Raw genomic sequence first — 26,001 nt, 5'->3', positions numbered from 1 at the left:
TGGGAAGAAAGAGCAGGAATTCAGGTTTCCAACCCACTGTCCCAGTGAATGTGAAAGCACACAAGTGGCCACAGCCTAGTGAAGGGGCAGAGTTCAAGAGCACAGTTATTTTTAGGAGTAATTTTGGAATGGAAAATATCTTCCAGCTTAATGAGTTTGTTTCTTATATCCTTCTAAAGTGCTGCTCTTTTCAACCAGCTGGTTAAATGATGCTGGGTTTGGGGTTTTTTTTGTTTTAAAGGATGCTCTTAGGTTGAGAAAATGGATTTGGTTTATGGTTTACTCTACTTTTGTTGCTGTTTGTTGATACTTCAGTGTCCAGAGAGTGGAGTGAGCTAGAGATTTTTTGCTGTTGTTTTTCCTCTTGTGAACTAACTGCATGCAAACATTTCAATCCACTTTTTAACACTCTGAAGTTACACTTCTTAATTATCACGGTGGTATTTTGCATCCCTTAAAAAAATTACGGCGTTCAGTTGAAAATGTTGGAGGAGAAAAACCCGTTTATTTCATGTGTCACAGCTTTTGAGGTTGTTTACAGTAGCAGAAAGCTGCACCTCTGAAAAAGAGAAAAAAAAAAAAAGGTGACATGAGAAAGCAAAGCAGAAGAAACACTGTCTGAATTGGTTTTCTCAGCTGTCTTGGCATTTTGGAAATAAACAGGTACCTGGGGCATAAACGCTTCAAGATGCTGATGATACACAGCAAAGACTGGCTTCATGAAAGGCAGCAGAGCCAAATAAATTCCAGTGTGAGAGAAACAGAAATCCCCAATAACCCCCCGCCCCCAGTTCCTTGTAAATAACCAGCCATCCACCTGCAGATGGGGAAAACTAAAACTGAGCAGATTTGGGGCTCTCCAGGCTGAGTTTTGGTGCCTTCCCCCTGTGCTCTCAGAACACTGGGTCTGTTTCCCTGGGAAAATCCCATTTTTGCAGGGAGTGAGTGATCCTTTCCCCATGAAAAGTAACAACCCCCACCCTGTTGCTCCTGGAGGGATGGGTTTTCATCCCAAAAAGCTCTGTATTGACACTGGGTGAGTGTCACTGGAGCTGCTGTAGCCTCCAGGTCTCTCCCAGCAAATAAACAAACCTGTGCTGCTCCTGCCCTCTCAGAAACACCAGTGCCCTGTGGAAAATCCTTTCCTTTGGGCCTCTCCCTCCCTCCACTGACATCCCTTTGGCACAGAAGTGCAGTGCCCATGAGCGTGGCCACACACAGGACTTGGTTGGGGCACCAGAACTGGCTTGGGTGGCACTTTGCAATGGACCCAAACCTGCTTTTTTAGCCATCAGATGCTCCCCCATGAGCAAAGCCAAGGTGTCCAGTGTGAGGTGGACACCTGCAGAGGAGGGATCTGGCATTTTGGCACATCAGCCCTCAGGCTTGGACAGCTGAGGCTCATCTGCAATCCACAGGATGAGACATTTTGGATTTTAAAGACACGAGAGGTCACCAAGGAGTGGTGTGGGCACATGGGGCTCCATGTCTTGCTGTACCATGCCCTGGGGAAGTGCAGATGGGCTGGAGAAGCTCAAGATGAAACATGACAGCAACTGGCCTGAGGCAAGTACAGACCAAATCAGGCAGAATAACAGGAGAGGCTCTTCATCAGGTGCCATGGAAAACACAGGCTTCTGTCCTTGGCTCGGCTCAGACATAGCTGGAGGAGGTGGGGCTGCCTCTATGAGCTCTCTGACTGCATCTTTTTTTCTCCTCAAGTGGATTGCAAGGTTCAAATGCTTCCCCTTATGTTCAGAAAACCAGCCTGGAAAAGCTCTCAGCCATCCGAGGCTCCTTGAAGAAAAATAGAAGCGTTGGCACAGCCCTCAGCGTGGAGGAGAGGGCTGGGAAGCTCAGCTCTGGAAACATGGGATGGCCACGGCTTGGGAGGGCTCTGCCTTGCAGGAGAAGGTTTTCTGGGATGCAGCAAGCCATATTCCTGGCTCAGCTCCTGCATTTGAGGTGGATAGACTCACGCTGTTGATCAAAAGCTGTGTCACCCTCAGGACCAGGAAAATCAGCGTTGTTGGGAAGCTGAGAAGAATGTGGTTATTCCCATTTTGGTGTCAGCAGACAAACTGCCATGCAGCTGCCACCTTGGTGTTTCTCTTCTTAAAAACATAAATAAAAACCACAAAGAAACACAGTTCCCAAACCAGATCCATTTGAAAAATACATTTTTATCATTTCCACTGTGGTTTATTTGACAAATCCCCAGTGGGAGTGGGGAGTGGACTCCAGGGATGAGGTCGTAGGTCCTAGGATGGATGAGGTGTGGTGAGGGGTCTGCTCACTGCTGGAGATTCTCTCAGATTTGTGGGGAAAAAGAACACTTGTCCGTCTTTCCTTCTCTCTATTCCATGTGTTGTGTTTTTCCTACATCTCAAGGAACACAGTCCCTATTTTTTTTCCCAGGATGGTGATGTGTCCTTCAGCACCTCTGCTAAGAAGGACCAACAGCTTGTCAGGTCCTCAGCAGCTCCAGGGAAATGCTGGTGGCAGGAAATCCAGACGTTTTCCACTGGGCTTGTGCCTGTAGGGTTTGGGGACGTAGAGGACACTCATAAAAACGTGTGACTGTGAATGACTGACAGCTCTGACTTCTCCCTGCTCCTTGGATGTCTTCTCAGCTCTGCTGAGCTTCTGAAGCTGGGATGGCAGCACCTGCAGGAAAGTCCAAGTCTTGGAACCCACAGAATCCATGGATCTGTAGCTCCAGCTGCAAATCCCTGCACCTTTCAGGACACTGTGTTGGGCTCTCCAGCCCTGGGGCTCTTGGGAGCTTCAGAGTGTACCTGGAATTAGGAAAGTGGAGACACGAGGTTGGAACTCACTGGAACCTGCAGAGGGACTTCGGGAGTGCCACAGCTGGAAGGATGAGGTGCCAGGGAGATGATTATGGGAGGGGAGTTCTTGTGTACCCCAAGAGCTGCTGCAGGACAGTTCTGTTGCACACGTGAGGAATGAAACTGTTCCATGTCATTCCTGGAGCTGCCTGTAGGGACAGAAAATAGGATCAGCAACTGAGTCAACTGCTTGGCAGGCATCCCCAAAAGCTGCATCCATCCCAGGGCTGGGCAGGTGTCCTGCATCATTCCCAAGGGAGGGACAGGTTGTGTTCACAAGCTCCGCGTGGTGTGGAGAGAACAAGAAGGAGCTGAGCTTCCCCTGCTGCTGCAGCTGCACTCCGAGGGGAAGACCTGTGCATGAGGCATCATCCCAGGGAGAAGGGAGGATAATGGGGATCCAAGTTCAGCACTGGGAAATGGATGGATGATGGATGGATGGATGGTGGATGATGGATGGATGATGGATGGATGATGGATGGATGGATGATGGATGGATGGATGATGGATGGATGATGGATGATGGATGGATGATGGATGATGGATGGATGGATGGATGATGGATGGATGGATGGATGGATGGATGGATGGATGATGGATGGATGGATGGATGATGGATGATGGATGGATGGATGGATGATGGATGGATGATGGATGGATGGATGGATGATGGATGGATGGATGATGGATGATGGATGGATGATGGATGGATGGATGATGGATGGATGATGGATGATGGATGGATGATGGATGGATGGATGGATGATGGATGGATGATGGATGGATGGATGGATGATGGATGGATGGATGGATGGATGATGGATGGATGATGGATGGATGGATGGATGGATGATGGATGGATGGATGGATGATGAATGGATGGATGGATGGATGGATGGATGGATGATGGATGAGGGATGAATGGATGGATGGATGGATGGATGGATGATGGATGGATGATGGATGGATGGATGATGGATGGATGGATGATGGATGGATGGATGATGGATGGATGATGGATGATGGATGGATGGATGGATGGATGGATGGATGGATGGATGGATGATGGATGGATGGATGGATGGATGGATGGATGGATGATGGATGGATGATGGATGGATGATGGATGGATGGATGATGGATGGATGGATGATGGATGATGGATGGATGGATGGATGATGGATGGATGGATGGATGATGGATGGATGATGGATGGATGATGGATGGATGGATGGATGGATGATGGATGGATGATGGATGGATGGATGATGGATGGATGGATGATGGATGATGGATGGATGGATGGATGGATGGATGATGGATGGATGGATGGATGGATGGATGGATGGATGGATGATGGATGGATGGATGGATGGATGGATGGATGGATGGATGATGGATGGATGGATGGATGGATGATGGATGGATGGATGGATGGATGATGGATGGATGATGGATGGATGGAGACAAAGGCAAAGTGCTTCCACACTTGTCCTGCCATTGGAGGAGGCTGCCTGGGCTCGGCAGCAGGGGTGTAGCAGAGCAGGTAACACTCCCTGCTGAGGGCTGGGTTTATGTTTGGCTGGTGGCTGGGCCTGTGCCATCTGCTGTGCCCAGGATGTCTCTGCTGCCGGCAGCCAGCTGGGCCAGGCCGAGTGCTGGCTGTGCTGGGGCTGAGCTGGGATGAGTCAGCTGTCCCCCACCCATTTTCTGCTGCAGCAGCTCCGAGCTCAGATCAATAGAAAGAACTCCTTACGTGTCTGATCTCTGCCCATCTGTCTCTTGCATCAGCTGGGTTCAGCCTGATCACAGGCAGGTGCTGTCGAGCTGTAAGATCCTCTCCTACAACCCCTGAAATCTGTCTGGCTCTTCAGGCCAGGAATGTGGCACTGATGAAGTTGAGATTTGCAGATTGAAGGCTTTAAGTAGCCCCTGTCTACTTTGTCTACTTTGTCTACTGTGGCAATGCTTTACCACAAATCCCAGTATCCAGCATGAGGATGTGATTTTGGGGTTAACACCACGGTGGAGTGACCCAGTGATCCCAACTTTGCACCTTCATCCTTGAGAGCTGCTGTCAATCTCCGTCAGCACTTTGGCATTTAAGTCTTTTTGTAAGATCCCATTTGTTGAGGGTTTGCCTTTCTCTCAGGCTTTCGTGTTGTTCGGTAGGTGTTTCATCTCCTCTGATGTGCCCAGAGGAATCCTGGTGCATCTGTGCTGCTGAAGAAGCATTGGCATTAAGCAAAAACGTCCCTCATTCTGATGACTGGAGAAGCAGGAGTGGGGTTGGAGGGGTGAAATTAAAGCAGGGTTTTATGATGGCTTGAAAAAGAAGAATCCACACCAGATGGACAAAAGCCACAACACAAATCTGAGTTTACATGGCTCTGGCAGCCCAGCAGACAATATTGGTGGGCCTGGGGAGCCTCTGTAGCTCAGAGGAGTTTGCAGAAAGGAACCTCTTGCCTTTTTGCATAACAGCTTTCACGTGGAAGAGTCTGAGCTCTGTTGATGTGCAGCAAAAAGCAGTGCTGAGGGAAGAGGGGGGAGCACTGGGAATCAGCCCCAGGAGCTGGGTTAATGGGATCAACAGCCAGAGAGGGCTCCTTTAGCCTGTGTCTCAATTTCCTGAGGTTTATTTCATTTTATTTGCCTGGAGTTTTGTATTGTAGGGTTTGGTTTTGCACTTGGCGTAGAGCTGGTCCCACCAATGGTCTGAAAAGCCTCGTTGTGTTACAGATAACTCTGGTTTCCCCCAAACAATACCTGTGCCCCTGCTGCTCTGCCTGAACATCCCACAACCAGCTTCAAATGCAGCAGGGAGGGAGTGCTGGGGTAATTGTCAATAAATAGCAGGGTTTTTACGTTATTGGAGGGCCTCAGCAAAGAGCTGGGTGACTTCAGAGAGTTGTGTCTCATGGCCAGAGATGCTTGGGCTGTTCTCAGGCAGAGTGGGCTAAAATGTGCTGTGGGAAACAGTGGTGTGTGGAAAAGTGTAGGATTTAGGAGGTCATTAATAAAAATAATAATGTTTTTAACATCTAATAAGTGTTTTTCATCTCTGAGCTGCTCAGATACAACTCAGCAGCATGTGACAGGCTGCTGGCGAGATCATTCCCATCCCACAGGATTTGGGACAGGTCTCTCCTGTCTGTTTGGGGCTTGCCCAGAGCCAAAGGCAGGATGGAGGTTTGCATGGAGCTCCTGTCCCACGGGAGCTGGGGAAGGGCATGACACGGCCTCCAGGGAAATCCAGCACTACCAGCCTCAGACCTGGCTGAACTCTGGATTTCTGCTTCAAGCTGAGATGTTTTCTCTTTTCTTTAGGATTCACTGATTTTGTCCCTTCACCCACCCCTTTCCCTCTCCCGCAGTGACTCAAAGAGTTGCTTCCTTTGTGGTGCTTTCCATCATTTGTCTTTAACCCTTTTTATTTCCAGGACCTGAGAAGGGGCTTTCCCAGCAGAGGCCCTGTCCAAGCAGGATCATCGCTCTCCATGCTCCCAGGGCAGCACACACACACACAGAGCTGATTTCCCAGCCTGGGGCTGCTCCCTGCCTTCCCCAAACCTCCCATTCCCTGGGATATCCCAGTGTGGCCACACAGGAAGCAGAGTGGGGGGTGATGCTGCAGGATGTTTTGGGGTTTCATAGGCACCTGTGGGGCCTGGGGGTGGCACTGACACTGCACTGTCCCTTCTGTGTCCCCTCCAGCCGTGCAGGAGGAGAGGCAGCGGGGGAAGGACCGCAACGAGAACGAGGTGGAGTCCACGAGCAGCGCCAACGAGGACATGCCCGTGGAAAAGATCCTGGAGGCTGAGCTGGCCGTGGAGCCAAAGACAGAGACGTACATCGAGGCAAACATGGGCCTGACACCCAGCTCGGTGAGACACCTCTGCCCCAGCCCGGGCACTCGGGACAGGAGGGGTGGTCTGGGACATCAGGAGTGACCATGGGGACAGCTGGGGCAGAGAGGGCTTGTCCTGGGTGCAAAAGAACCAGCTCAGAAAAGCAATTCTTGGCTCTGTGAGCCAGCTCAGCACCAGGAAAGCAGGGCCAGCAGCCACCAGTGCTTGGTGTCTCCTGTGCCACGGCCGCAGGGAAGTAAGAGATGCTGTGAGGAATAATTAAAAGGGCTCACAGAGAAGATTTTGTTGTAAATAACAGCCCTCAGTGCAAAAAGGCAGGAAGACACTCCATGCTCTGCAGAGCTCGGAGTCCAGTTGAGGCAATAAACAGAGTTGTGTGGCTGAAGTGCACAGAGATAAGAGCTGGAGAATGGGGGTGTGACTTCTCAGGTGCAGAATTATGCTTGGCTCTGAGGAGAGAAGACCTGGAGAAATTTGCCTAGAAGTTGGCTTTCAAGTTCTTTTCCCAGTTAGAAACTTGCATTATAACTGGGTCTGCTTGGAGCATCTGGGCTGTACCAGGATGTTGTGTGCACAAGAGAGGGGTGACAGGAAAATGGGACAGGAGCAGCCTGGGCTGGTGGAAGGTGTTCCTGCCCATGGCAGGGGGTTGGAATGAGATGGTCTTGAGGTCCTTTCCAACCCAAACCAGTCTGGGATTCTGTGGAGAATGAGGAGAAGTGTTTTGGGCCCTTTCCTGTGAGATTCCCTTATCAAAAGGGAGAAATCTCCCTGCAAAGCAGCAACCTTAATGTGAGAGCCAAACCCTCCTCTGAAATTCCATCTCTAGGACAGACCCCCTGCAGCCTAGGCAGTATTTAGGGTTCAGTCCCCACTCCTCCACAGCCCCTTTTCCTGTGAAAGCAGTGGGAATAGAGGAATTCCTCTGAAAAACAGCTACTGAGGCTGGAGTGGGGAGCATCTCCTGGTTGCCACAAAGTCCTTTGAGGAACTCAGAGGCTGAACTCTGCCAACATTTGGGCTGGCTGAGCCAAGAGAGCAGGCTCATGCACTGAAGTGTCCCTGTGCAATTCCTGTTGGGTGGCTGTGAGGCTGAGCAGATGAAATGCAGCTATTCTGAGAAGTGCAAAGACTCTGCAGTGTTTATTTTCTGTTACAGCAATACTTCCATCTCTCTCTTCAGATGAGGCTTGAAGGGTTTGAGTCAGAAATCCCTTCCCATACAGGGGGCTGGAAACAGGGCATCTTTAGGGTCACTGTGAGTCTGTGTGGGATCTGGGAGTCAGGAGCAGTCTAACTGGCTTTTTGGGATGCTCTTTTTGCAAAGACAGCTTTTCCTAGGATTCCTTAGGTGGCTCTTAGGCTTCATGGTATGGCCAGAGCCAATCCCTCAGTGAAACTCTCCAGAATCAGGTACAGAATCAGGTACAAATCCTCACCTGCATTTAAGAGAAGGATCCCACCACCACGAGGGTGTAAAGGACTTTTTTTTTTGAGGAGTTAGTGAGGGGCTCAGAGAGGCTCTGACTGCTCTCAGGATTAAAAATCCTTCAGGGGAGCTGGAGCCAGCCTTGTGCTGACTTGAAAACAAACCCCAGAGAGCGAGCTGAAATAAATGGCTTCGTCTGGCACCGCGTCTCCTCAGCCTCTTGTAGCAAATTGAAAGCCGGTTCCTGCATAATTCAACAGGCATTACTGTGAACAAGGATGTGTGTTGCATCTAAATAGAAGCAGGAGGCTTGTTGAAATGCCCTATTATTGTCAAACCGAGGTGACATTTGTAGCAGGTTTAGCAGATGGATGAGATCAGCAGCTCCCGGCGGTGAGGAGGCCACCACCACCGGATGAGGAGAGGGAAGACAGAGGAGCTGCCGCCCTCCCAGCCCTCCCCCAGAGCCCAGGTGATGGAAAGGCAGACAAATCGAGGCCCTGGTAAACACGGGGGAAACACAAGCTGTTTGCTGTTGGCCTCGTGTGTTGGGTGCTTTGATTTGTGCCTCTGCACCTCAGGCCAGCTGCTGGCACATTTCCAGCTGGCTGTGCCAGGCCGAGGTGGGGGTGGCAGGGTGATTTAGGGATTAGCACCCTTGTCTCCCACATAGAATGGGTTAGAAGGGACCTTAAAATCATCTTCCATGGGCAGGGGCACCTCCCCCTATCCCAGGTTGCTCCAAGCCCCATCCAGCTCGGCTTTGGACACTTCCAGGCATCCAGGGGCAGCCACAGCTTCTCTGTGCCAGGGCTTGCCCACCCTCACAGGGAGGAATTTCCCCCAAATATCTGCTCTAAACCCACTCTCCTTTAGTTGGAATCCATTCCCCCTTGTCCTGTCTCTGTCCCAGGGGGTGGCTGTGCCTCTGCCCCATGCTTTGGGAATTTGGGCTCCTGCCCTGGAAGCACAGCCTGGGATGGGCTCCTGGCCACAGAAAGGCAAAGCCTGTAACTGAGAGCTGTCCTCCCCAGTAGCTCTTAACTGGCCTGTGAATGTCTGGTTTCAAGTCACCATTTTCTGGAAGATGTCTCCAAGCTCCAGTTCTGCAGGAGGATCAGGTGCCCTTTGGCTCTGTCACACCCTGGCACTGTGCCCTTGCTATTTACTGCAGGACAGGATTTGCTTTCCATGCACAGTGCTGCCATTCCCCTCCTGGAGCCAGGCAGGGCCCTCTGGACACTTTTAGCTGCTTCTCACACTCCAGTGATCAGGTTCTGCCAGGAAGAGCTGTGGTGGTTCCAGGAATTGCCATCTGAGGTGTAAAATGAGGCTGAGAATGAAGTTTTGGAGCAGCAGAGGTTGGGGACAGCTTGTGCTGCCCATGGAGGGACAGCCAGGGCTGGGGCACCTGCCCAGGAGCCAGCCCTGATGAAAGCTTTGGCAAAAAACATCTAATTTACCTAAACTGTCCCTTTTCTGGGGCCTTGCAGGCACTTGTTGCTGCAAGGGTTGGGTTCTGCTGGAGCTGGGGGTCTCCCATAAGTCGTGATCCCTGTCCCACCTCGCCAGGATGCCAGGATCCTCCACCTGGCTGAGCAAACTGGGATAACGTGAGGCTCTGGTGTCCCTTCTCCCCCTTCCTTCATCTGAATATCAATGTTCACTCCTCCTCACATGCACTTCTGGGTTTTCCCATTGTCCAGAGGAAATCCCATCTGATCTTCTTCTCCCAGGAAAAGCCCAGCTCCTGCTCACATCTCCTTCCTGAGGGAAGAGCCCCAACTCCCTGGGAGTGAGACTGCCCTGTCCTTGCACCCCTGGGGGAGCTGCTGGAGGGGGTAGGACACGGGGGACACATCCCTGTGGTGGTACCAGCCTGTGCCTGTGCCCATCCATCTCTGCACGCGACAGGTGGAAATACTTCCAAGGCAGGTGCCCTGAGCTTGCCAAATCCTGGCTATTTTAAGCCTGGAGAATGAGAAACGTTGGCCACTGAGGCACAGAGCTCTGGGTTTGCTGCCAGGGGGCTGGGCAGGGGTGTGGATCACAGCTCTGAGGGGCACAAGGGTGACTTGGCAGCGTGGTCCTGGTCTGCCCAGCCCGGCTTTGCCATGGGTTACACTGACATTTGTGTCTGCTCCTCCTCTGACTCCACACCCCTTCCCCCTGCAAGCCACGGGTGAAGTAAACACTTCTTCTCCAGTTTGGAAACTGCTCTTTTAAGGACATGGAAAGAAGCTAATTGTACAATTCAAGCTGCTGGATATCAGCAGGGATTACAGAGGGAGATGGGATGGGATCATACATCCCTGTCCAGACAGGTAAACCCTGCAGACACACTTGGACCAGCGAGCTCAGCCTTCCCCAGGGTTAAACAGGCTCTTCCAGTTCGTAATCACAAATCCACTTGAGCTGTGAGCAGTTGCTTTAAACAGGGATTTGGTGTGTTTAGGCTGACTGTCCTCCTTGAGAGCAGATGGTTTCTGTTAGTGGATAATATTTCAAAGGAAAGGGGTTTTCTCCTTTTTTTCTGTAATGCCCCCTCTGGTGCTGGTTTATCGAGCTGGGAAATGCTGGAGTCTGCCCTTCCCCAGGCTGGAGCTGCTTGGATGCATCAGTCAGGGTGATGGATATGGAGTCTCAGCACTCCCAATTCCCATTTTGGGGCTTGCTAAAAACTATTACAACCCTTGTGGTGGAGCAGCCAAATCACTTCCTTTGCCTGTGAGTGATAACATCCACCTCAGGGATGGCAGGCAGGCTGCTCCTCCAGCCTCTCTGTTCCTTGTTCTGCCTTTTCCAAGCTTTTCCATCCCTTTTTTTTTCCCCTTTTTTTGGCAGCCCAATGACCCGGTGACAAACATCTGCCAGGCAGCAGACAAACAGCTCTTCACCCTGGTGGAGTGGGCCAAGAGGATCCCCCACTTCTCCGAGCTGCCCCTGGATGACCAGGTCATCTTGCTCAGAGCAGGTGAGTGACATCTGTCCCCATGTGGGGAGAGCTGGATGTCCCCTGGGACAGGTTGTACCCTCAGATTTAGGTCCTGGCAGCTTGAAAATCTTTAATTGATTCTTGATAGATTCTGATCGTTCGGTTTTTAAATAGGATTTTAAAAGCCTTCCATGGGATGTGCTGCTGAATTGGATCCAAAATGTGGCCAATCAGCTGAAAAATGGCCCAGCTTCCTCTCTGATCCATGAGGAACTCGGAGATGGGTACTGGGTGACTTAAACCAAAGGAGTTAAACTCTGCCTTCCTCCCAATCTGAGGCTTGAAAGACCAAGTGGGCTCAGGCACCCATGAAATTTCATCAAACTGAAATGTTTGATCATAATTAAAACCAGAAAGGAGAGAAAAGTACATCTCACTTCTTCTCCCACCCACCAAGATGAAAATAGAACTCTGAGGGCTTATTTTATATTTCCTTGTGCAGCAGGGGGGCTGCAGGAGCAGGATTTGGGAGGTGGAAAGCAGTTGGCTGTGGGAAGGGTCTTTCCCTGTTGAGTGAATTCGAGTTCCTGCTGCTGTACAAAGCTCGTGGAGGGCAAGAAATCAGGAGCAGAGCTCGGGGAGGAGGTGTTTGAGGCATGAAGCTCTTTGTAAGCCAGGGACTTTGAAGGTTTTGGTACTTTTAAATTCCTTTTATTTCCCCCAAATACACTTTTGTCCAGGTCCTGCACCCTTCCAGGATGGCTCCTGCAGCCCTTGGGTGAAGGTGCTCTGTGGATTTTTCCAGAGCTGGCTCTAGGCCCTTTGGAACATCCAAAGTGTGGATTTGAAGAGCATTTCTAGAGCCTCTTGTGGGAGTGGATGAGCAGGGAAGCCTCTCTGTAGAGATCTTTGAGGGCTTTCTGCAAAGAGCTGGATTCAGACAAAGCTCTGCCTTTTCCTTTTGGGAAGTGGAACCCAAGCCCACCATGGCAGTTCCAGGTTTTCCTCTCTCTTTATCAGGCAGGTGATTAAAACTGGAACTGGAGAATTCCTGACCTGTGTTCTCTGTTTGTGACTCACTCCACACTCATGGGCAGCAGGAGAGGGTCTGCAAACCCCATCACATCCCAAATTTCATGGTGGCTCCAACCCTGAGACTGCTGAACACCTGGAGCAGCTCCCTGGAGCTCCCTGCTCCAAGCATCTCTGCCAGGGCCTCAGATAACCTTCCCCAACTTCTAACCAGTGGCTCAATGTATTATTGAGTGGCCTGCTGAGAACAGCTGCCCATGAAATATTGAAGCATTAAAATCCAGCTAAGAGCCTCAGTCAGGCATCCTGGGAGGCAAAACAAGTGGAGCACACAGCTCTGGAGGAGCAGTGCTGGATGGGCTGGCAGCAGCTTTCCTCAGATCCTGAATCATTTAAAAATACTCCCTCTCTGAGCTGTTTGGGAGGGAAGGGATCCTGACTTTTTAAACGTATTTTCCACCAGTTTTCTTGTTTCCAAGCTGAGACAGGAATAACCTGATGTTTTCTCAGCCTGGCAGAGGATGCTGATCCCTGCAGCTGGTTTTGTAGGGCTGGTGGGGAAATGTGGCAGGGAGTTGGATTGACAGGATGGCCACTGCTCTGCCAAAGTGCCTTCCCTACCCCAGAGGAGCCAGAGCATCCCTGGGGGCTGCAGCCACCCTGTTTGGTGGAAAAGGAGTCACAGGAATCGCAGGATTCTGCTCTGCCACTCCAGAACTTGGGCCGAAATGCAGAACTCTCGGGGTAGACTTGGTTGGTCTCTAATTCCAGTCTGCTGCCTCTGGTTATAGTGAATTTTTCCTGCTTGCCTCTGTCTTGGCAGCTCTTCAGGGATGTTCTGGTGAAAGCCAAGGTAGGAAAATCTTCCCCATTTCAGCTGAAACATCCCAGCACTACATGGGAATAATCCAGATGGAGGATGCTGATGAATCCAGCACTCCTTGACAGGAATAAGCCCAGCTTGGAGTGGGTGTGGAGAGCCAGCTCTGGTTTCTGTTGGTTGGAGCTACGTGTGGAGGTGCTGTGGGGCTGTGTGGGACAGCTTCCCATGGATCTGGCTCTGGGAGTTCCTCTTCCTCCCGGGAACAGGGTTTCTGCAGGCTCCTTCTCCTCCTTGGGTTTCACAGTGTTGCAATCCCTGTGAAAGTGCCAGGCCTCACCCAGTAAATAGCCAAAGAAATGTTCCCGTGGCTGGGGTGGAAACATCCTGTGGCCACTTAGGAAAGAGTGAACTTTATTCCTTGTCAACATTTCTGATGGCACAACCCACGGCTGCAGCAGAAGGTAAACACAGCACACACGGGCCTTGTGTTTGTTCCAGGCAGTGAGATGTGTTCTTGTGGCAGGAGAGGTGAAGGATATTGTTGTGTTGCTTTTCCAGCCTAGGAAAAAAATCCCTAAATCCAAATAACCTGAGGTTTGTGGACCAGAACTCCAGAACATGTACAGGCCAGGGGTGTTGCAGAAAGACCCCATCTTGTCTTTCTGAAGATGCTGCTCCTGGCTAAAGGTCACCCAAATCTCCACCCTTTGAGCTTGGCAGCATTTCCTCTCGTTGGGGCTTTGTTTCAGGAATCCTTGAGCTCAGCCTGTGATGGTTTTAGGAATTGAAGAGGTGTTGGACTGGGAGGGGGAGCTGGAAGACGTGGAGGTCACATCTCCCTTCCCTTCCCTGTAGGTCTGGGCTCAGAGGATGTCCTTCCCATATCCCAGAGCAGCCTGTCCAGCTAATAAGACTAAAATCTATTTTCCAAGCAGCTGTGGAAGCAGTCACAGACACGGGACTGAGAACAGACCCAATCCCTGCCAGTATTCTCATGGCAGAGGCAACAAACCCACAAATAAAGGCAGAGATTCCATGGTCCCTTTGGCAGGGCTCAGGGCTGGCAAATGAACTTTTGTGGCGTGAGGAGGAGCCTGCAGAGCCGGCAGCAAGTGCTGATAGGGCTGGAACTGCTGGGAGGCAGCGGCTGAGAGCAGAGGGGAGCTCCACAGCCACGGGGAGCTCCAGGCAGAGCTGTTTGCTCAGTGTCTGCACGGTTTATAGAGGAAACTGCTCCCCTTATTAGCTTTATTTTTAGTGCATTGGGTTCTTGATGGTTTTTTCCTTCCATGACATCCAAGGAAAAGCTGGCTCCCCTTTCTTTCCCATACCCAGCCACATGGAGAGTTTCCTTCTCCTTTTAGAGAGGTGACGTCACCGATTCCCAAACTTCCTGAGGATGCCATGGCTCTAACCTGCAGCCTCGGTGGTTTTCTCCTCCCCAGGGTGGAACGAGCTCCTCATTGCCTCCTTCTCTCACCGCTCCATAGCCGTGAAGGACGGGATCCTGCTGGCCACGGGGCTGCACGTGCACCGCAACAGCGCCCACAGCGCCGGCGTCGGGGCCATCTTCGACAGGTGGGCAGGGCTGGAGGGATGGGATTGCATCTCAAACCACCTTGCCTGGACATCCTGTCCCTGTCTCCACCCCAAACCGCCTCCATTCCTGCTTGAGGGGCCGGAGGAGCCCGGGATGAGGGAGTCCATCCCGTGGTGTCCATGAAAGCGCAGCAGAAAACCCCTCCTCTGAAAGCTGCAGAAACCCAACGGGCCCAGCCAGGGAGGAGACTGCCCCTGCAAATCAAAGCCCCTTTCATGGGGTCCAGATGCCTTCTAATGTTACGAGGAGGCCACTCCTTCGTTCCTTTTCATCTTTAATTGGACCAAGACGCGATTTTATTTGCACAATGAAAAGGCCCCAGCAATACTCAGCAGGTTCCACAGGCGTGTCCCGAGGGCTCTTTAGTCTCAGGCTTTGGGAAGTGTTTTAAAGGCAGGCTTGCAGGGTTTCTGACCCACAGTGTGACTCCAGACGCTGCTGAAATGCTGATTTCTCTCCCTGAGATTCATCTTGAGTTGAAACCAAATCACCTTTGCTGCTCTGCTCTGTGAGGAAATTGTTCTTCGGACCTGGGTGACATCATTTGTTCCTGTGAGGTCATAAGTGCAAGATCATGACTTTGCTGCAGGATCTAACATGAAAAACTGGGCAATCAGTGGAAAATATTTCAAGACCGACACCTGCAGTAAGAGCAAAGGGAGCAATAAAAATTACCGGCAGAGGAAATTACTTTTAGATACCTGTTGGGGTGGGTTTTTATTGTTATTTTTTATTTTTAGGCAGCTTTCTCAGGTGCCAGAGCCTCTTGGTGAATGTATGAAGGCGGTTTTTATGGTCCCTGTTGTGTCTCACAGGAACTATTGGTGTTCCTAATGAGCTATTTTTGATGGAGGAGGAAAATGAGGCCACATCCTCAGCTGGTACAGGCCAGCACCATCCCCACCTTCGTTAAACGTGACCGGAGCTTCTCACTCTGGCTCTGACACCTGGGGCTCTTCATTCCCTTTGTTTTTCATGCTGACTCTGTGCTTTCTCTGTCCTTTTGCAGAGTACTGACAGAACTGGTGTCCAAAATGCGGGACATGCTGATGGACAAGACAGAGCTGGGCTGCCTGCGAGCCATTGTCCTCTTCAACCCCGGTACGGGCCTGGCTCTGCTCTCCTGGCCCCCCTTGGCTGCTTTTCTGTCCTTTTGGCTCCTTTTCTTCCCCAAAAAAGCCCTGTTGGAAATAGCAGAGGGCACCCAGATGCCGAGGATAGGGCAGGAAGGGAGGCAGGGGTGAAAGTTGGTTTGGTTTGAAAGGACCTTAAAGCTCACCTTGTTCCAAACCCCCTGCCATGGTCAGGGACACCTTCCACCATCCCAGGCTGCTCCAAGCCCCATCCAGCCTGGCCTTGGACACTTCCAGGGATCCAGGGGCAGCCACAGCTCCTCTGGGCACCTGTGCAGGGCCTTCCCCCCGTCACAGGGAAGAGTTTCTTCCCAAAATCCAATCTAAGCCTTACTCCTTTTCAGTTTACAGCCACTCCCCCTGGTCCTATCAGCTCTCCCCCTTTTAGAGTGACTGTAAAAAGAAAGTTCAGGTGCTTGAGGGAGTTGTCCCTGAACTGGAACAATGTGGAATCTAAATGTTGTTGAAGAGAAAAATATGGATTAGGACAACATCTGAGTATAGAGATTATTGTCTCTGCTTCCCAACCTCATCATCCAAGGGCTTTTATTAACTGCATTTCTGGAAAAGCCCTTTGGAGACCTGGAGAGGCAGAAAAACACGAAATGTGCTCATAAAATACACAAAACCTTCAATTTTTGACCGTAGTTTCACAGACTCCAGGAGGGTCACACTGCTCCCTTTTCCCTCTCAGCCCCAGCTGCCCAAGGGAAGAAGAAGGTTCAGTGCCAGGGTTTTCCACCAGCATTCCAGGGAGCAAATCCCTGTGCAGCAGGAGCCAGGCTGCACATACCTGCACAGCTCTCTGGATTTCAGAGTGGATCAGCCCAGAGCAGAAGCAGATGGCAGCCAAGGACAAACCTCCCCATCCACCACCACTCCCTCCCTGCCCTCACGGAGCACAGTTTGTGCCCAAGCACAGCTCCTCGCCTGCATTTTCCCACCACAGCCAGGCCAAGCTGTTCCAACAGGGTTTATTACAGTTTCTTGGGTTTGTTTTTTCTTCTTGACCAGTTTTTTGGGTTTTTTTTAGTCCCCCTCTCCTTGAAATCAGCAGTAATTTATTGTCTGTAATTTGGGATTAGCCGTATATGGTCAAAGAAGGGGAATCTGGAGAGGTTCCCGTGGCACATGTGCTTGGGGATATCGATTTCTGCACTGTCCCTTTCACCCTGCTAAAAACAGATCCTCGCTGGGTCCTGTCCTGGTGGCTGTGCCAGAGCAGGGGCTTCTGCTTCAGCCCCACCACAGTGCTGGGGGGAGAAATCCCACGAGCCCAGGGCTGGAGGGGGAATTAAACCACTTCAAATGAGGCTGTGGGACCATTGGAATGAGCCAGAACATTTAGGGTTAGGGTATGAGGTGAGGAAAAATCTGTAGTTGCAGGGGAGACCCCTTTGAGTGCTCCCCAAATCCCTGGAGCTCACAGCCTGCATCCACAGTTTGGTGGGGCTGGCAGATCCAGAGTGCACAGAGGGGTTCCTGCCTGCCTGGAAAGCCTGGTGGTGTTTGCCTGATGGTTTTTGTGTTTCCTTTTAGACTCCAAGGGCCTCTCGAACCCGGCAGAGGTGGAGGCGCTGAGGGAGAAGGTGTACGCGTCGCTAGAGGCTTACTGCAAACACAAATACCCCGACCAGCCCGGCAGGTGAGCTCCCTGTGCCCCTCCTCCTGCAGCCTCCCCCCCTGCAAACCCCCTGCAATGGGTGCTGCAGCTCCCAGGGTCTCCTTGGGTCCCTTCTGCTCTGGGCTCTCCGTTTCCAGTGGTTCCCTGCAGAAAAACTTCTCATTTCTACCCGCTCCAGCTGTGAGCATCCCTAAAAACCCTCCCCTGTGCAGTGCACAGAGCTCCTTGTTCCCCTGCCAGGAAATCCAGCAAGGTGGGCAGACCTGAGGAGCCCCAGCTCCCACAGCCCCAGCAGTGGGATGAGCACATGTGGGAAGGGGGTATCATTTCCCTTTTGGAAACCGCGGCGAGCGAAACCGCAGCAAAAATAGGACTCACATGGAGTTAATTTTTGGTGGCAGATGAGCATCATTGCTGGGAAGTGAAAGCCTCAATTGATGCTCTTTTTCTCCCCTCCCTGCCTCCCCCAATCCAGCTGGGAATGGGAGGGGGAATTAGGAATGCGTTCCTGGACCGCTCTGGAGCTGAGTGGGCGCATTTTCCCAGTTACAGCCTGGAGCTGGCAACTGCCAGTTAAGTTACTGACAGCTTCTTGAGAAACCAAGCAAAGCACTGGAAGCTGCTACTGCTGCATGAATGCTGGGGAAAAACAGCCCAGGCAACTGGGGTTTGCATCTCACCTGCATTCCTGGCCTTGTGTGGATGGTGAAATAAAAAGGATGCTTTCACAGCACTGAGTGCAGCGGGCAGAGCGTGCCCTCAGAAGTGATGTTGGATTTGTTTTTTCCCCCACTTTGGGTCCCAGAGCGCTGGCAGATGAAGAAAGGTGTGTTGTTAAGGGATTTCTGGGATGCTCCTGGTTGGCTTGAGGCAGGCAGAGTGAGGATGAGGGTGCCAGGGGGGGTGTTTGGTTTGCAGTGAGCAGGGGAATTGAGGGATGAGCGCAGGGCACGGAGCAGGGCTCTCACCTCTCCTCTCCCAGGGGGTTTGTGTGCACCCCAGGCTGACTCTCAAGCTGCCTCCTCTTCCAGAATGCTTTATTAAATTGCATTTCTGGAGCAAATCCAGAGCAGACCCTGGACTTTGGCTGTTACGGTGTTGCAGAAGAGCTGTTCCTGGCACCAGGAGAGCTGCCTTGGCAATCATGGCCAGCAGCTCTCCTGTATTATTCCCTTGCTGGGGTGAGCTGTGCACATTGTGCAGGATCTGCAGGCCTGGCACACACAGGGGTGGGTTGGGGGTGGCACAGGGACAGCCCCACTCCCCAAACCCCACCAAGCCACCGTGCCTGACAGCACAGACACTGAGCCACCAGTCCACACCAGTTCCCCAGGGCTCTGCCTCAGTGGTGTTTGAGGGAGTGTTGGACATCCAGAAAGCTGCACCAGGGGCTCTGGAATTTAATCTCTCACTGGCTTTGAGTGACCTCGGGCTGGGAACCTTCTTGTGTGATGCTCTCACCCATCCTTGCTGACCTGAGGGGTTCTGAACACTCAGGGATGTCCTGAGAGCTGTGCCTGGGCCCTGCTGCCCTCCCTGCATCCCTCAGTGGTGCAGGGCAGTGGTGCCACCACCCCAGGTGCCTCAGGAGGGTGAGCCCGTGGGCAGGGAGGGTTGCACAAGAGCTCCCCAAAGTTCTCCCAAACTCTGGGCATCCTCCCGTCCTTGTGGCACAAGGTGATCACCAGCTGGGGCTGCAAACAAGTTCTTCCTGTGGTTGAGCAAAGCCCTGGCTCGAGCCGCGGCTGGGGCCTTCCCCTGCTCCACGCTGTGGGATTTCTGGAATTCCCACCTTCTCAGGTGCCCTTCAGCATGGGGCTTTCTCCAAATCCCCATCCAGCAGCGGCTTGGGAGCACCCTGGAAACACCAGAAGGGAACTTTTCTGCAGAGAGAGGCATTCCCAGGAAAAAGCCAGCCCTGCTCCCCTCCCTTGCAGCCCCTGCTGCTCCCCAGGGAGGGCTGGGTGCCTACGTGACACCCAGCAGCCGCAGGGAATCAGGAATCAGGGCTCTTTTCTCCCCTCCCAGCCCTGGCACGTTGTGCTCTGGGCTGGTTATCTCACAGTTAAACATATCCCAGGGCTGGAGCCATCATCTGGTTTGGTTTAAAGTGAAACTTCCTGAATGGGATGGTAGGACTGATTTGTTTTTCCTGGCTCTGCTCCCATCATTCTCGCCAGCTCAGCAGAAAAAAAAAAAAAAAAATTAAAAAAAATCAAAACAAAAAAACCAACAAAAAAAAACCCCAACAAAAACCCAGGGAGAGGGAATTGTGCATGCATGTAGAATATCTGTGTGCTTGTGCATGCCTCTGTTTTCTGCAAGGTCCCGTTCTCCCCGGCCCTTTGCTGCTGTTCAAGCCCTGATTTTTGGCAGCAGGAAAAGCAGATAACCCTGCTGTGCCCATTAAAGGGCTTTTTCCCTGGGTAGGGAGCACTCACGCAAGGAGGTGGCAGCCAGTGGCACCTGGGGTGTCCCAGAGCACCCTTGCAGGAGCTGGTGGCTTTCTCCTGGCTCCACAGCTTCTTGTCACCCCCTGAGCCCAACACCCAGCAGCTTTTCCCTGGCCTGGGTGGCTCATTTCCATCCTGGCTGGGCCCTGCAGAGCTGCCAGCTCTCCCCAGCCCTCCTGCCTTGTGTGACCTGGAGCCAGCTGCTGCAGGCAGGGCAGGCTGTGGAGAAAGGGATTTCTGGTTTGTCCTCCCCAGAGCTCTGTGCCCGGGGAAGGGGAGCAGCCCTTTCCCAGCTGTTTGCAGCTTCTGTGTCACAGGCCTTGGCCTCACCCCTGACTGCCAGCCGGGCTCCTGCCTCGCCAGCAGCCCCAGGGCTCAGCTGGGGATGCTCAGAACCCCTGTGAGGGCTGCTGGAGCTGCTCAGGAGGTGTCCAGAGCTGCAGGAAAAGCGGCATCACCCAGCTCACCCCACTGGCCATCTCCTCCAGCCCTTTTCCCTGACCAACACTGAGCTGCTGGGGCTGCCTGCAGCACTGCCAGTGCCAGGGCAGATCCCGTGCTGCCTCCTCTGCATGGCTGCAGTGCCACCAACACCTCGGGGTGTCCCCCAGTCCAGGGCTGACCCTGCATTTGTTTTTTCACTCTTCCAGCTCAGTTGCCATCACGGGTTTGTCGTGTATCTCCCCCGTGGCTGCCTGATCTCCCAGGCTGGGCCGTAATTCCGGATTTCCCTGGCCAGCTCTGGGTGTAGCCCCACGGTTTGATAGCGAGGGGCCGTGTCTGTCCAGACCCGGGGGGCCGGGGCAGAAGCAGGGCTGCCCCCGGGGCTGTCTGACCGTGCCGTGTCTCCCCTTGCCCAGGTTTGCCAAGCTCCTGCTCCGCCTCCCAGCCCTGCGGTCCATCGGCCTGAAATGCCTGGAGCACCTCTTCTTCTTCAAGCTAATAGGCGACACGCCCATCGACACCTTCTTGATGGAAATGCTGGAAGCGCCGCACCAAATGACTTAGAGAACTCTGCTGGGTCAGTCCCTCGCCCGGCCGGGCTCCCTCGGGGCCCTTCCTCTGCTTTCCTCCGCCCCAGCCCGTCCCTCCCTGCTGCCCCCAGCCCTGGAGGCACCGTCTGATCCGGGGGACCCCCGGCCGTCCCGGCCTCCTGCCCCCCTGTCCGTTCGCTGTCACTGCTGCGTCTCCAGGCCTGCCCGCTGCTTCCCTGTGCTACTTGTAGAGAAGTGGGAGCGGAGAGAGCTTTGCCAACCCCTGCCCCCGCCGTGCCATGAGGTTTGGGATGAGCCACCGCAGCTGGCGTCACCCCCAGCCCTCCCCTGGGGACAAGGACGGTGCCAGCCCTCGGGCCAGTGGGGTTTGGACGAGCCGAGGGGAGTGGTTGGACTCTGCCGGATTGCAGCTGGGCTATTTTCAGAGGATGGAGTTTTTGAAAAAGAGAAGAAGAAGACAAAAAAAAAAAAAAAAAAGGAAAAAAAAAAAAAAGAAAAAGAAAAAAAAAAAAAAGGAAAAAAAATTCTATTTTTGGTTTCTAACTATTCTTAGTAGTCTTGGTAGTTACTTTGCGGAGGGAGAGGCCGTGCCCCGTGAATGAGTCACCCGTGGCTGCACAGAGCCTTCTCCTTCCTCTTGAAAGCAGAGGGTTTGGGATTGAGCTGAATCCCGCTGAGAACACGGTGCCATGGCTGGAAGTGCCCTTCAGCCACCCCAGAGCGCGGCCGGGCATCGCTGCCCACCCCAGAGGTGTGGACATGAGCCAGCTGCAGCACTTGCTTTAAGGCTGCCAGGGACTCCCCATCACCCTTCCCCAGCTCCTGGGGGCTTGCTGGGACCCCTGCCCTCAGTACAGCATCCCAGTATATCCCAGTATATCCCAGTGCTGCCCCAGCATCCCGCCGTGACCCCACGCCAGGGTTTCGGCTCACGCAGGAGGCTGCTCCGGTTGTTTCAGCCCTGCAAAACACTGCAAGGCAACAATTAGTGGGAGTGCTCGGCCTGGCTGGTTAATTGCAGCTGTTAATTAGTGGTGAAGCAAGAACTGGGCTCCCCCTCCCCTGGATCTCCCCCGTGGGGCAGGGCTGTGGGGGCTGGGAGGGCACGGCTGGCTGGGTGGGGGATGTGGATCCCTGTCCTCTCCAGGATTCTGAGAGCACCAAAAGCACCTTGGCTTTTGCACAACCCTTTCCTTGAGTCTCGGTGTGGCAGTGCAGAGCTGGACAGGATTTTGGGGATTAGGGACACAGTCCCAGGAATGTGGCCACGGGATGGGATTCTCCTGGAGTGTGTGGCCAGAGGGAATGATCCCCCTTCGCCTCCCCGTTTCACCCCATGAGGTGTCTCCAGTGCCCCACCAAAAACACAGGTTGGAGAAGAAACAAAGCAGAGGGAACGATGAGGGATGTTGGGAAGGGTTTTCCCCTCTTGGCAGGGTGGATGATCCCAAACAAGCTGTGCTGAGGCACTTGTGCCCAAGGGCTTCCCCACCACTTCCATGTGCTCTGTGCTTTAAAAAGCAAAGGATGAGGTCCCAAAGATCCTCTTCTTGCTCCCCATGCTTTGCAGCTGGCTGGAAACTCCTCCTTTGTTCCTGGAGGGGGATGGAGCAGCACCCACCACCTCACTCCCACCTCTGCTTTGGAGGGGGCACCGTTGCCACCCCACTGCTGTCATCCCAGCTGGAGTGCCCAGCTCCATCCCCTGCAGCTCCAAAACACAAAAGCACTGGGGATTTCAGGTGATGACTCCCCCTCGGGCTGGCCCGAAGTGGCGAATCGGCAGAGGCAGGCAGAGCGCCTTGGCTCTGTTTCCCCAGCAGCCTGCAAGCCGCTGAAAATATTATTAAACAGCTTCACCCTGCAAGAATTTGCCAAGAAAACGAGGCAGGAGAAATGAAATCTGGCAAGGGTGCCAGGAAACACGAGCAGGCTGTTCCCTGCCAGCGGGAGGCTGGCACAGCCCCAGAGGGGTGCAGGGAGGTGGCAGAAGCCAGAGCCCCGAGCCCACCCAGCCCCTGGGCAGCCCCCAGCCCCCAGCCCGGCTCTCCCAGCAGCCAGGAGCCTGGGACTTGCTTGCCACAGAGGAAAAGCTTTGGAGAAGTTGGTGGATGTTGCACTAGGATAAACCCACTGCTCTCTGGTGGGTGGAGCCGCTTTTTTCCTGGTGGATGGCTGGGAAGGGGCTCTTGGGTGCTGTGGTGGCTGCAGGGTGGCACAGGGGGAGCTCCCATCCCATCCCATCCCATCCCATCCCATCCCATCCCAAATCCCATCCCATCCCATCCCATCCCAAATCCCATCCCATCCCATCCCATCCCATCCCATCCCATCCCATCCCATCCCATCCCATCCCATCCCATCCCAAATCCCATCCCATCCCATCCCATCCAAAATCCCATCCCATCCCATCCCATCCCATCCCATCCCATTCCTGTTAGCATCTCACCTTACAAGGCCAAGGCTCTGCAGGCTCCAAACTCCCTGTCAGGATCGTCCCTGTGCCTCAGTTTCCCTGCTGGAGCAGCACAGCCTCAATGCATACCCGTGGTGGAGGGGATTTTGGGAAAGGCTGAGCCTTGTCCTGTGATTTCACTTTTCAGCTGGTGGAAGTGAGTTGGGATTCCCTGAGCCCCCAAAGCCCAGCCCAGCCCCTCCATGCTCATCCCAGCCCTCGTGGGAAGGAGAAGCTTTTGTGTGTTGGGAACAGCCAGAGCAGCCTTAAAGCAACGAGCTTTGCATGAGTTTGAGTCTTTGTGTTCTTTCCACTTTGGGCTTTTTGTTGTTGTTGTCCCCATCATGATGAGGCTGAGTGTGGAGAGGTGAGCCGTGGCTGAAGGAAAACAAAAGGCACATTATTCCCTAGAGAGGTAGGATGTGGATTTAACCAGCTCTCAGTACTCCTGCAAAAATCTGCTTTGATTCAGGTGATCTGTTTGTAATGGTTATTTTAATTCCTTTTTGTTGGTGGGACAATCTTTAATTTTCTAAAGATAGCACAAACATCAGCCTTTCAGCCACCCTGCTGCCCCTCACTGTGTGTTCCACCCACCCCTAACCCAATCCAGCACATCCCAAACCCCTCCGTGGGAATGCCGAGCTCCCCTTGGCACTGGAATTGTCCAGGAGTGGCACTGGGGGCTTTAGGGGCTGGTGGATGTGGGAAGAGCTGACCCCTGGCCTTGCTGACCCCTCCCCTGCAGCGGGGACAGCCCTGGGCTGGGGGCTGATCCCAAAGCCTGGCTTGGGCTGCTGATCCCAAAGCCTGGCTTGGGCTGCTGATCCCAAACCCTGGCTTGGGCTGCTGATTCCAAAGCCTGGCTTGGGCTGCTGATCTCGAATCTAGACTTGGGCTGCTGATCCCAAAGCCTGGCTTGGGCTGCTGATCCCAAACCCTGGCTTGGGCTGCTGATCCCAAAGCCTGGCTTGGGCTGCTGATCTCGAATCTAGACTTGGGCTGCTGATCCCAAAGCCTGGCTTGGGCTGCTGATCCCAAATCTAGACTTGGGCTGCTGATCCCAAACCCTGGCTTGGGCTGCTGATCCCAAAGCCTGGCTTGGGCTGCTGATCCCAAATCTAGACTTGGGCTGCTGATCCCAAACCTGGCTGGGTGCTGATCCCACAGAAAGGCTGGAGAGCTGTGCTGTCCCCACCCGTGCAGGGGACAGGCCATCATCACTCGGGGTGTCCGTGTGTCCATGTATGTACTGTAGATATCGACACTGTATAATACCCACTCACATATACACATAGAGAACTGTAGCAATTACAGGCTTTTCCTGGCTTTTTGTGGTTTAAGTCGATTCTTTTTCCTGGTTTGGTTTTGTTTTGTTTTCTTTTTCCTCCTTGCTTTCTGTTTCGGTTTTTTTCCTTGTTTTGCTTCCATTGTATCCGAATCCCTTTCCAAATTGGCAGATGCCAAATCTGGATTTTTATTCCTCGAGACAAAGGAACTGCATCTATTTTAAGATGCCATTTTGTTTTGTTTTGCTTTGTTTTCTTCTTTTGGTTTTTTTTTTTCTTTTATTTTGTTTTTTTTTTTTTCATTCTTTTAAGCAGGTGGTTTGGAGTAAAAGAATAGCTTTAGCAATTCCCAATACTTAGTGATGGATGCCTTGGCTATGGGATACATAGATTAAAAAAAAAAAAAAAAGACATTAAAATTTAGAATGACAAAAAAAAAAAAAAAAAAGAGAAAAGATAAGGAAAAAAATATCTAAAGCATCAATAAAGTTAAAATCTATTTTTGTACAAATGTAATTTTATCCCTTACCATATCCTTGGATATTTTCTTTCCTGGATTGTTTTGTTTCTTCTACAGAGATTGTTATGAACTCTCTCTATTTTTTTCTCTCTTTCTCTCTGTAAATGTTCAGCCACAGGGATCTGGAGAAGAGGGAGAAACTTCTGACCGTGTTTTAAAGGCTTTATATGAAATCTCTTTTGAAATAATTTTTTTGAATGAACTTTTTATTTTTTTTTTTTTCCCCACTTCCAAAATCTTTTTGGGGATGGGAGAGGGGTGGGAGGGAGGGGGAGGGCTGGTCCGGGGGTGTCTTTTGTCACGTATCTCTGGCGTTCCCGCAGGTCTGTTTTACTGTGAAATCACTACCGTATATTATTATTATTCACTTCAAAAACAACGAAAAAGGTTAAAAAAAAAGAAAAGAAAAAAAAAAGAAAAAAGAAAGAACTGCTGCTGGAAACGCCAGTATTTTGAGAACAATTGTATTAGAATTGTGGGGAAAAAAAATGAGAAGAAAAAAAAAAAAAAAAAAGAGGAAAAGAAAAAAGGAGAAAAAAAAAAAGAAAATATATGAGCATTTTAAAATATAACCCAGTCCAAGTCCTCTTTTGTTCTTTTTGGTGTGTCTTGAGTCACTCATTGGTGGGGGGCTGTCCCCAGCAGGGTCCCCATGCCAGGGCACCCAAGGAAATCCCGGCTGGCTGTAAGGGAGGAGAAACCGAACCCCAACTCTCCCCAGGACTTTTCCATGAGACATTTCCCAATTCCTGTGCAGCCGCTGGGTCCCGCAGGGATGACAGAGCCGTGCCAGCCTGTCCTGCCCGGGTGGCACCGCGGTGACAGAGCCGTGCCAGCCTGTCCTGCCCGGGTGGTGACAGAGCCGTGCCAGCCTGTCCTGCCCGGGTGGCACCGAGGTGACAGAGCCGTGCCAGCCTGTCCTGCCCGGGGGGTGACAGAGCCGTGCCAGCCTGTCCTGCCCGGGGGGTGACAGAGCCGTGCCAGCCTGTCCT

The 26,001-nt window shown here is 52.4% G+C and overlaps 1 protein-coding gene across 3 annotated transcripts in view; it reads left to right on the top strand.

Annotated features, from left to right (window-relative positions):
* The window catches only part of RXRA (retinoid X receptor alpha), a 102,788-nt gene extending 77,534 nt beyond the window's left edge, over positions 1 to 25,254 (top strand). For 2 of the 3 annotated variants that reach the window (XM_088065666.1, XM_088065664.1), the window contains exons 5-10: positions 6,567 to 6,736; positions 10,995 to 11,124; positions 14,386 to 14,518; positions 15,550 to 15,641; positions 17,213 to 17,318; positions 20,611 to 25,254. In XM_088065666.1, the coding sequence (XP_087921792.1) occupies positions 6,567 to 6,736; positions 10,995 to 11,124; positions 14,386 to 14,518; positions 15,550 to 15,641; positions 17,213 to 17,318; positions 20,611 to 20,758 (779 nt within the window). In that variant the 3' untranslated portion in view covers positions 20,759 to 25,254. The remainder of the gene's footprint in view (positions 1 to 6,566; positions 6,737 to 10,994; positions 11,125 to 14,385; positions 14,519 to 15,549; positions 15,642 to 17,212; positions 17,319 to 20,610) is intronic. The other variant, XM_005529212.3, reaches the window with a different exon arrangement.
* Positions 25,255 to 26,001: the final 747 nt, after the last annotated feature.

This window comes from Pseudopodoces humilis, chromosome 22 (assembly GCF_049639895.1).
Source record: "Pseudopodoces humilis isolate 2021_Gansu_Grassland_sample_001 chromosome 22, ASM4963989v1, whole genome shotgun sequence".
Classification (NCBI taxonomy): Eukaryota; Metazoa; Chordata; class Aves; order Passeriformes; family Paridae; genus Pseudopodoces; species Pseudopodoces humilis.
This window is presented reverse-complemented; position numbering and strand designations above follow the sequence as displayed.